The 11,463-nt window shown below is 37.4% G+C and overlaps 1 protein-coding gene across 1 annotated transcript; it reads right to left on the bottom strand.

Moving 5' to 3' along the window:
• Positions 1-329: 329 nt before the first annotated feature.
• On the bottom strand, positions 330-10,747 carry RB195_017012 (uncharacterized protein; the record flags this gene model as incomplete). Its single annotated transcript, XM_064183811.1, has 7 exons — positions 330-442; positions 2,320-2,401; positions 5,629-5,763; positions 6,769-6,858; positions 7,153-7,305; positions 7,915-8,037; positions 10,697-10,747. The coding sequence occupies 7 exons, from the start codon at positions 10,745-10,747 to the stop codon at positions 330-332; spliced, it is 747 nt and encodes a 248-aa protein (XP_064039692.1).
• Between the last annotated feature and the right edge of the window lie 716 nt (positions 10,748-11,463).

Genomic DNA, 11,463 nt, shown 5'->3' with positions numbered 1-11,463 from the left:
TGTTACAGAGCCAACACGTTGGTCACGGCTACGCACTCTTTCTCCCTATACGCAGAGCATTCGCATGTAGATATTAAAAAAGTTTATTAATTGACATTAATTATAAACTATACAAGGGAATATGCAGCAATTCACATGCTTTATTCTTCTCTTTCGTTCGAGAGAAGAAAAAAGAAAACATGTGCAAGATGACTGCATCTAAGAAGGTGTACAATGTAAAAATCAGCTATACAGATAAACATCGACAGAGTGATTCGACTCATCATTTCAATCTACACTATGGCAGAGCAATAAGAAGAAACGTATGAGACGTGGAAACGGAGGTAAACTCATGCCACTGAACGTTGGCCACCACACAACAGTGCTAGAGCACGTTGCATTCCACGTCTCATCTCCTGTAGATTATCGATAGTCTGTGAGCACGCTCGGCGAGCGATACAGCCTAAAAAAGTAGCTCTGCTCAGGAACAGTGAACAAAACCACATTCGTACATCGGAAATTTGATTATTTATCAACGCAGCAACTTCGCTTCAATAAGAAAGCACGTTATTGTTCTGGAATGCTTTCCATAAAATACATTCGAACCATCCTCGAATGTACCACATTTTTTAAAACATAAACCTTCAAAAAAGTTATCGTTGTTATTTGTAGATTGAATATCAGAGGAAGATTTCTGCTTATTTGTGGAAATCTCGTGTCGCCTCCCATTGAGAGAAATTATGGTCTCGCCATTTCCCACGCCATTTTCAGGACAATTAGCGGAAGCTGAACGTGATCGCACTGATACTCAAGATCTACTATCTACTCCTAATCCTATCGTTTCGTAGAGAGATCCAAACATTGTCAATTTCATGGAATGCTGCTTTTAACATCATGGTTTGGCGTTATTGTGCAATTACATCAGGAGCTTCAAAGCGAATGGGCATCCTTCACATGACCTGCTCTGGGGCCAGCGTACTGCGAAAAGCGAACGCCGAACTCTATATACTACATAAGTAAATCGAGCTTAGTGTCCGCTGGTGGGTTCGTATATACGAGTCTGATAGATACCTGGCACAGTAGCACTGCTTGAAGTGAACGCAATCGGTCAGTCATTCGAGTGTACGCCTTGGGAACATACATACGAGCTATAGTTGGGTCAAAACGACATGAATCACGGATAGTTGCGTAAGCGGCTGGGCTCGAAGAGGTGCGCGAGAGACAACGGTTGGAATCGAGGTTGGACCATGGAGAACTGCAGAGGTGAGTGGCGGCAGCGAGGATCCTTACATGATCCCAACGGCTACGCTCCATCGCGCAGTTTCAAGCGCAGCCGATTACGCATCTGTCCGTGCTCTATGCCGTTCTGATCCGACTATATATAACCTGTACAGCTGCATAGCGCAAGATTCTATTGCACAGTGTAAAAAGGTGCTGTCAATTAGCACATCGCCAAATCCCATAACCTGAAATGTCAACAGTGAAGGAAGCATGGATTCCTTGGCAACAACCCCCTGATCCCAACCTCTGCCCCTCTTCACTGGGTGCTCCTTTGGATATGTCTACATGGATGGGGGTTTTCTGCAGAATGCACTACTACTCTGACCATTCCATCGATTGTATTGCCATATCTTTAGGTCACTGAGTTGTTTTGTGGGAACCAGAGCGATGTATGGGGCCATAATTGAGAATGCGTGGTTAGTTTTCTGAAGTTTCTCCCATCATCCGCTGTTTGAGTACACAACAACAACACTCGCAACACTTCGATCAACAGGACATAATACCGTCAACAGGACCCTTGTGAACTTAAAGGCATCACCCCACGAATCTGAGGTGGTACGGATTTCAGGTGGAGTATTCGTAGAAGGGATCGTTGATTAAGGAGAAGAGGTGATTCCGTGCATTTCCTCCTAATTGCCGTAAAAAACGGCCCGGAAGATACGGCTTCGAGCGTTCCGGCGCGCCATTTTCTACGAGTTCGATTGGAGCGTACCAGCCCTGTGCACCCGCCGCATCTCCCAGTCCGTTTTTTACGCCAATTAGCAAGAAATGGACGGAATTAAACGAAATTTAATCCATTAAATACATTTGAACCATCCTCGAATGTATCTCTCCATAATCAACGATCCCGTATACGAATACTCCACCTGAAATCTGTACCACCTTAGATTCTTGGGGTGATGCCTTTAAATCACTCTGTCATTATTAGACTTGTTTTGTTTCCTTCCTAGACAGAAAAGTAGCACTTGTAATAAGATATAATGATGAAATTATGCTTCCAGAGCTGCATAATTTCGTTGATTTTCCATAGTTTGGGCATATTTTTCCACAAATTCTTACCTCTTTGTCGTAACTCTAAGCTGTCTTCAAGATCATCACAAACAGGACCGGCAAGCTCGGTGAGTACACGTCGCATTTCTTTCTGAAAACACATCGCTTGACCTTGACGTGAGAAAAAAAAGAACCATCGGTCTTCCTCGAAGTAAAGGAAGAAACACAAATTCTAAGAGGAATCCCTTTGGTATCTATTTTGTTAAAGAGTAGTTTTTCTTCTTAAATTTCTTTTTATCATAGAACCACCTTCCCTGTTTTACTTTTCTTTTTTTTCTACTTTTCTGCAACTATTATTCGTTTCTTCTTTGAACTTGGTTTCCCTCAATCTTAATCGTTTCCGAGTTCTTCCTCTTGTTTTTACTATAATTACATGAAATGTGTGTCAGTGTTGGTCGCTGTCGCAACATCAGATTAGTGGCTATGTATATGGAACAAAACATTACGCGCATGGAACAATTGTGCGACTCACAAACCCGGTTGTCTGGTAATCTGACCTAAAAACTGGATGAACGAGTTCGAGAAAGTTAAATGATGTGTTGCGTAGGGTGCGTGGGTGTATTTCTTAATAACTTTGGGATTTCTTCCTCTTCCTGGGCGTAAGATGTAGAAAATGAGTTTTTTTTTTCTAAACAAAGCAGTCGCAGCAGTGGAGGGAAGGAATGAAAGAGAAAAAGAATAAAAAAAAGGAATGAAAAGGGATCTTGAGACGCCTTCACATCACCTTACAACTTTAACAGTCAAGAATATTTTCCAATAAAGAGTAAGCAGAAACTATGTTCCACATTCATTTTCTGAGATGACCAATTTATTGAAGCATTTGGATCTAATTTTCAAGAAGTTTTTCAGCGAAACAGCCTCATTGTAAGGAAATGATGGGCGGGTGTAGTGGAGCGGTTAGAGGTTCCACTGCCTGCACGATCGATCGGAGGTTCGAATCCGCCCTAGGGCTCACCAAGCCTTTCATCCTTTCGGGGTCGATAAATTGGTACCAGACGTGTCTGGGAGGATAAAAACACTGATTTGACACATCGGCTAACCTCAGCAAGTCATTGTATAGGCCAGTTGCACGTTCGTAAACCCCAAACGATCCTTGAATTAAAGTGAATGCGGTGGCGCATCCCAAGCGGATTGATTAACGCCAGACACTTTATCCTTTAATATATAAATAATAGTGGACAAATAATAAATAATAATAATGCAGATAAATTTTATTATGTAAGTAAAAATGTCAAGGTAAAAACATCAAAGGAGAGTTAATTCTTTTCTGTTCCCAATTATACATGAAATATTTCAGGAAATACATTTGCGGACATTTGCAGTCCTTTTTACAGGATCCCCCTGCGCAGTTTTGTATGTGGGCAGTTATTCGTGTGACATTTAAAATTCGCGCTCAAACATACAGTATAGTCAGGAAAAACGAGCAGGTGCTAAGCGATTTTATTTCCTCGCCGCAGAAATTTTTCCTTTCAGAACATGTCTTCGTAATCGATTTGTGTTTTCGTCAAACTTCAAATCTCTTTTAAAGGCATCACCCCACGAATCTGAGGTGGTGCAGATTTCAGGTGGAGTATTCGTATACGGCATGGGAGACTACAGAGAGGGGGGTGATTCCGTCCATTTCTTCCTAATTGCCGTAAAAAACGGCCCGGAAGATACGGCTTCATTCGTTTTGGCGCACCATTTTGTACAAGAGGTTCGATTGGAGCGCGCCAGTCTTGTGCGGCGCCGCATCTTCCGGGCCGTTTTTTACGGCAATTAGGAAGAAATGGACGGAATCACCCCCCTCTCCGTAGTCTCCTATCCCGTATACGAATACTCCACCTGAAATCTGCACCACCTCAGATTCGTGGTGTGATGCCTTTAATGCCCTTCAGCTTTTTCCCCAATCTGTCTCATTAGTTTAAAGACAAGGCATCCAGTCATTATTTCTCGTAGGTTGCTGTGAAGAAAAAAATGCTGGAGAGAAATAATATGTATGTACGAAACTATACGTTTACATTCACGGAAATCACGATGCACAAGAAAGAAGATGAAATATTTTTTCTTACAATAATTGTATATACAAGCACAAATAAAGATGAGCTGTATAATTGAAATGATATGATTTGATGAAATTATCAGGTGTTTTTGCTCGGAATAAAATATTAGAAACTGAAAAGTTCGACTTCCACAACTAAACTGATAAACTCCACGCCTACTTTCAATGTTGTGGAGAGGTCGTTCAAATTGTAGATTGAATATCGCCCTTTTCAGGCTCTGAAGAAGGCGATAGAGCCGAAACGTTATCCAATAAATTTATTTAACGACCTCGTGTACAGCTCATCAAACTCGATACTACTATTAGAAGTTGGATGAAATAACACTTTTTTCCTCGGAATTACAGCGTAGAGCAATATTTAGCTAGAAATCTTTTGCAATCTATTCCTAGGGTCTAACTTTAACGTTGCTTATTGTTTACTAAGAAAAGAAGCGTCCCTCGGCTGTGATCATTTCTGGATATTTGCCAAGCAAACATTAAATCAGTCAGAAATAGAGAGAAGTTGCATTCCGGAAGAGATACATACATTTTGTGAGATGCTGTTTTTTTTTCTGCTCGCATTTTTTTTTTCGAATTTATCTAAAACATTAAGCGAGTTTTCTTATTATACAACCGAAGCCATAGATGAAGAAATAAGAAAAGATTTAAAAAAAATAAATAAGAAAATAGAACAGAAAGAAATAGAAAGAATAGAATAGAAGGAAACAGAAATAAATCTAAAAAGTCACACACAAATAAATAACTGGGTATAGATAAGCATATAGATAAAAAGGCAAAAAAAAAAAATGTTAAAGAGAGCAATTTGTTTACGAAATGTTTTTTTTTTTAAATTTCTTACTTCTTAATGGAAATTGGGGTGCACATCTTTAGCGGGGAAAACTTCGCTTTACACTTCGTGGACGAGTTTAAAAGCATTTATTCGTGATGTCAAAAAAAAAAATTTTGGGCTTTAGAATTAAAAAAAAAACAACCCACTATAATTGGATCTGAATTTTTAAATTTAAATTTTCCAGTTTACACTCAAACGTGATATAATATTTATTATGCTCTCACGCGACGTCTCCTTTTCTGACGTCACCCTCTCCTTAGGCGTTGAACACATTTTCGAAAAGATTTCGCTCCCGGGTGGGCTCGAACCACCAACCTTTCGGTTAACAGCCGAACGCGCTGCCGATTGCGCCACGGAAGCACTGAGTGTTCAGAACGAATGCTGCCTGACCCGTCGCCGCTAGCTAATCGAAATGTAGCATGTGTCTCTTTCTCTGAACTGTACCAACCTGATATTTTGTGTACGTAAGTAGCCAATCTATCCGTGATTCGCTAATATTCGATCGATCAATATTATAGCGTAGAACACTTTCAGCTGATGACATATCGATGTCCAAATTGATAAGATATGGTCGAATTTTTGTCTGAAATAAATGTGGCACAGTTAAAAACATTGGAAATGCTATCACTTGATGTTTGAATGTTGATCGCAAGTGAAAGGTAGCTTTGAACCGATGAAAATTATCAGCTCGTGAAAATTTTTTCCATATACCTGGAGCTAGGGAAAAATTCAAATTAAAGTCAAATAAAAATGAAATAATAAATAAAAATTAATAAAATTTAATTAATAAAATTAAACTCTTTGATAAATAAATTTAAAAAATAAATAAATTTCAAATTAAATAAAAAATATAGGATGAAATAAAATATTAATAAATAGTAAAATAAATAACCGCAAATAAATAACAAAATAAATTACAAATTATGACAATATATTCTAAATAACAATAAAATTCAAACAAGTTCTGTTGGTTTTTTTTTCATTATTAGGAATGAAACTTGTGGAAGTCGGAAAATGTCCAAGAAATCCCTAGTTAGACTTTATTAATTGAAAACGGGTATTTTAAGCACCCTTCATGTAACTGTAAAAATCCGAAAAAAAATTGAATGAACTTCAAAAATTGGTGTTTGTCATTGAATCGTTGAATTTCTTGACAGAAAGCAATTCAATTCTCTACCGTAGGAGAATGTGATCTACTGAAAATGCGTTTGCAAAATTCTTTTAGTTATTTACTGTAAAAAGTTCTTAGTTGTACAGATTTTTTTTTCAAATTAAAGTGTCTTTGGAAGTACTGATTTCTTTTGTTTGTTCCCTCTACTCGTGATTAATCGAGAGAAAAATTGTGCAGTCCTCATTTTATTTCGTTTTTTTTTTTAATTTGAAAAAGCATAAATTACCAAACTCCACTAACGTTGTTTTTTATACTAAACCTCACAAACTTGATTTTAATATTAAGTTTTTTGACTTACAGAAACTGCTGCCGATGAGCATTTTTGGATTGGCATCTGCATGAGATAAAAAAAAATTCCGGAAGATAAACTTGAATTTGAATATGCGATGAGTATAAAACTAGGTTTCGATATAGTACCCGAAGTTCATCCAGAAGATCGTCAGCGCTTTCTCGAAGTCCAAGAGCATCGGTAGAGAACTCGTGGACAAGATTGACGATAGTATTTAGCTGCAATCGCTAAATTTAGACAACAAACGTTATGAAACAGACGTAGCCTCGAAATTCCTATTTGAAAGTATTTTTCCAATTCTTATTACGTTTTTAAAATGATTCGAAAACTTCGAGACATTTTAGAAAATTTGAAGAAAATCGTTGCAAGATACTAGTTGTGCACTTTTAATGACGAAAAACTGAAATAAAAAAAGATTCAAGGATGCCATGATAACTGGTTTTGTAGCACTCAAAGCAAAAGTGGCTTCCACTTCGTTTCCTCCTCCATCTTCGCCTCATAATCAAACTCACTTTCTTGCAGATATTCGCTTCTATCATTGCGATTTCCGGTTTCTCGACAATTCGATGATCTTTCACTGAGTCACATGTTGTTTTTTCAACTCCTCCATCAGGAGGAGGAGGAGAAGATTCTATTTCTGATGAGTTTCTTGAAGATGAATCATCCTGAAACATTTTATTATACTGTGTAGGTTGCTATCCCGTGAAACCGTCGAAATTCTTCAAATGAAGCACCAAAATAGGGGTTAAACAGAGGATTAGCTGTTTATAAAACCAAATCGAAACTCTAGTTTAAGAAAAGTTCATTCTATTACGAATTCAGATGACTTTTTTTTCTGGGAAATTTCGAGAAACCCTAGTAGCCCTAGTAGAAGAAGAGTAGAAGCCCTAGTAGATTTTTTGGAGCAAAAGTTAGCATCACTCCACGAATTTGAGGTGGTACGGATTTCAGGTGGACTATTCGTATACGGGATGGGAAACTATGGAAAGGGGGTGATTCCGTCCATTTCTTCCTAATTACCGTAAAAAACGGCCCGAAAGATCCGGCTTCGAGCGTTCCGGCGCGCTATTTTCTACGACGAGTTTGATTGGAGCGCGCCAACCTTGTGCACGCACGTTTATTACGGCAATTGGGACGAAATGGACGGAATCACCCCCCTCTCCATAATCTACTGTCCTGTATACGAATACTCCACCTGAAATCTGCACCACCTCAGATTCGTGGTATGCTGCCTTTAAGTAGAATTAAAATTTCAAAGTGAACCGATTCCGTACCGCTGAATAGCTAACATTTGGAATATTTCCATCACTTCGAACAGACAGCGAAACTGATTCATCAGAAACTAAACCAGGGCTCTCAGCTCGATAGTTTAATTGACCGAGACGACGAAACATGATCTGAAAATAATTTATAAACAGCTAATTATATGTATAGTCGATAAAACAGAAATCAGAGACAGTTCACCAGAAATGAAATTATTCGACTCGACTTCCACAAATATTTCGGCAAATATTCGATTCAAAATATTCTACTCTAGTTTCATCTTACAATTATCTATTTTCGACCAACTTCAAATCCAAATGTACATAGATTTAATATTTCCAGGTTTCTATAATTGTATAAAACCTAGCTCATTTAATCTAATTTCCATTGGTGGAAAAAGAAATGGATGAAACCGAGGTCGAATAACGAACGAATGATGAATGTATGTAACAAATACTGTTGTTCAAATAGAAAATTTTTGAGAGCGATTCAACGGGTAAAAATACCCTTTTTAAAAAGTATGGTGTATCGTTGGCAGACTTTATGGCAGAAATCATTCGCCTATTTTCCTTCATACAAACGATTTTGGAAAGAACCCATGGTATTCTTGGTGTCTCTGGACCTCTTGGGACGTCCTAATCTGCACTCAATGAAGAATTTTTTTATTCATACTGCAATTAAAAAAAAAAGAAAAAAGAATAAAAGAACCAAAAAAAGACCTGAAAAACCCTGGAATGATAATAAGGTTGAGATTTTTAAAAGTTTCACAGCTTTGACAAAAAAAAAATCTTTCACAGTTTTACTGTCTTCTTCATCAAACTACTACTGGAAAAGTAAAACCACAGTTTAAAGAAAAAAGTGAAAAAAGTAAATTTGAGCAAAAATTTCAGATTTCTATGGATGGGTTAGTAGGGATAAAGAAGAAACCAGGTATCAGAGCCTGGAAGAGTTTTCGAGGATACGAATGAAAATGGAGCATCTGCTCTGAGTACAAATACATAATCAATTTGTAAGGATCATACTTGATATTAAGAAAAAAATAGACGTATTTGATCTATAGAAATCAATAGCGATTCTTTTGGAATGCTTCAGCTAATGAGATATAACGAACGAACAGATATCTTCCTAGTGCACGTGACTTATTTGCCATGAAACTGGTTTCCATCCATATCGTTGCTCCCCAGTTACCGTATCGCTAATCTTTGTTATCTATGACATTTGACTCTACGTTAAGTCTTTTCTTTAGGGCATTACGATGAAAAAAGTCATCACCTGAAGTTATTTCGATCAAAAAGTGCCAGTAGATGATAAATGTTCTTGGAGTTGATCAATTAGAAAAATGAAAAGTGCAAAAAATCTCAGTTTTATTTTTGTTAATACCAAATACATAAGCATACAGTCCTAATATAACTATATATAAAAACGTATGGAAGCAGAGAATTCTCCCTGTGGAAAATTTTAAATAATTTTAAATAAAAAAAATCAAATTAATTTTTATTGATACAAATTGATCAGAGGACAAGACAATCCAATTCAAATCTAATTCCAATGAATAAATTGGGTAAATAGCTGGTCTTTTTTTTCAGAATGTAGATATATAGTAGAAAATTGAGGTTTTTAAGAAAAATGGCAGTTTCACACGAAAAGAAAAAATGTTCGAAAATGAAAGAAATCTGTTCTGAAATTTCTGTTGATTAATATTTAACTTAATCTTAATTTATGAAAACGTCAGAATACTAATAGAGTTCCACAAAAACCTCGTTACCAGAATAAGAAGACACAAATCTCGTTTTTTTTTCTTAATTTTCAACGAAATATGTTTTGAAATTTGTTGTTTTGTAAAATTGTTTGTTTATATGTATGCGTCAATGGTAAATAAATAAAGAACAATCTATAATGCTGAGGAATTAACGAAGTGAACGAGGAATTTGGTCCAGAAACCTATGTACAACCGATTCGGAGGTTTCAGCCATGGATGAAGGTTGAAATGTCGAACAGGCTGGAGGTTTGCGGTTGGCTGTTGGGTTGTTTTAGCTGAAGCGCAGAACTTGACAGGAATTGATCAAAAGAACTACAGGGAAAGCTTGTTCCGCTTGTCTCGATGTTAGATCTCTGAGAGATTCGTGTACCACTCGTAGTAGTGCGCTTTACGCTGCTTTTCCACTGCCGGATAAGATTTGTGGTTTTTCGACGAGGTTCCCCGAGTGGAATTTCGCATTAGGCACTTTGTCAGTTTAGCGAAAAAAAAAACAATGGAAGAAAATGAAGATCCGTAAATCAGAGCGAATAAGAATTGGAGAAGTACAAGGAAGGATAATTGATTTAATTCGAATCATGAGATGTACAGATTGGAACTATGCTTCGCTGACGTTTTTCGAAATCCAATGATACGACGGGGATTCGAATCGCCATTCAGAGAACCATATGGAATTTCTGGAAGATCGCCATGGAACAGGTTGATAGAAAGCGTCGTCGTCGTCGTCGTCGCCGCCGCCGTCTCATCGCAACATGTGAACGCCGGTGATTGTTTCAGTTCCATGAACGTGCGCTAACGAGATCGGAGCGTGTGTGTGTGCGCGCGCGCGGAAGGGAGGCGGATGTACGGCGGCGATAAAACCGTGGCGGGCGCCGGCGCGACGATCCACTCCCAAATAGTGATCATAAATCCACCTCATCTTCACCATTGTCTCAATATTTCGCCCATCAATGCGTACGACGTCCATGGATAAATAAATATCGCCATGGATTTCATTTTAGAAAATTCTAATGAAACGACGAAAAAAGTGGATTTACCGGAGTCGGATGCCCGCGAGGAAAATTCCAATTGTCCGATCTCCACGACATTTGTAGCAGTTTCCTTCGGGTGTGGTTGACAGAATAAGTGAATGGACGAGCCTAGTGAGACGGCCTTGGGGAGAAAAACTACGTTCACATTTTATGTGTGACCTGTTACAAGTTTTAGAGGTTAATATTTCTCTCATAAAAATTGTACCATATTTATTTTTCTTCACAAATTTATTTTGACCATTTATTTGCTTGTTTTTTTTATTCTTTTGTTACATAACATCTAAATAACCGTGAAAGAAAGAAAGAAAAGAGATTTTCATGTGAATGACTGTGAAAAAAAAGAAAAGAGATCGCTGTAATGACAAAAGCACTTAATCGCTGGACAACGAAAACGTAACGAAAGCAAAACCCAAAGTAGAAAAAGAAGAACTTCAAAAAAATGAAATGAGAAAAAAGACAAAGACAAGAAAAAAAGCACTAAAAGAAAGACTAAATGACGAAAAAATACGTTCTTTACTAGTGGAATCACTGAAAATTGTATACATATTGGAATATTTCAAAAAATTTTGAAACGTTTCGAAATTATTTAACTCGTGTGAAAAAATTCTAAAATTCTTCATCATTGTAATTATGGAGGTAAAATTGCTCATAGCTTCATTTCCATCGGAAAAAGAAGTTTCGTGACACAAACACATGTAGTAAATTTTCCATAGGTTGTTTCTTTCTGTAGTTTTTTTTTCTTTTTTTTTTGATACTGAAATCTCTTCTACTGT

The sequence above is a fragment of the Necator americanus genome, chromosome II (genome assembly GCF_031761385.1).
Source record: "Necator americanus strain Aroian chromosome II, whole genome shotgun sequence".
Lineage (NCBI taxonomy): Eukaryota > Metazoa > Nematoda > Chromadorea > Rhabditida > Ancylostomatidae > Necator > Necator americanus.
This window is presented reverse-complemented; position numbering and strand designations above follow the sequence as displayed.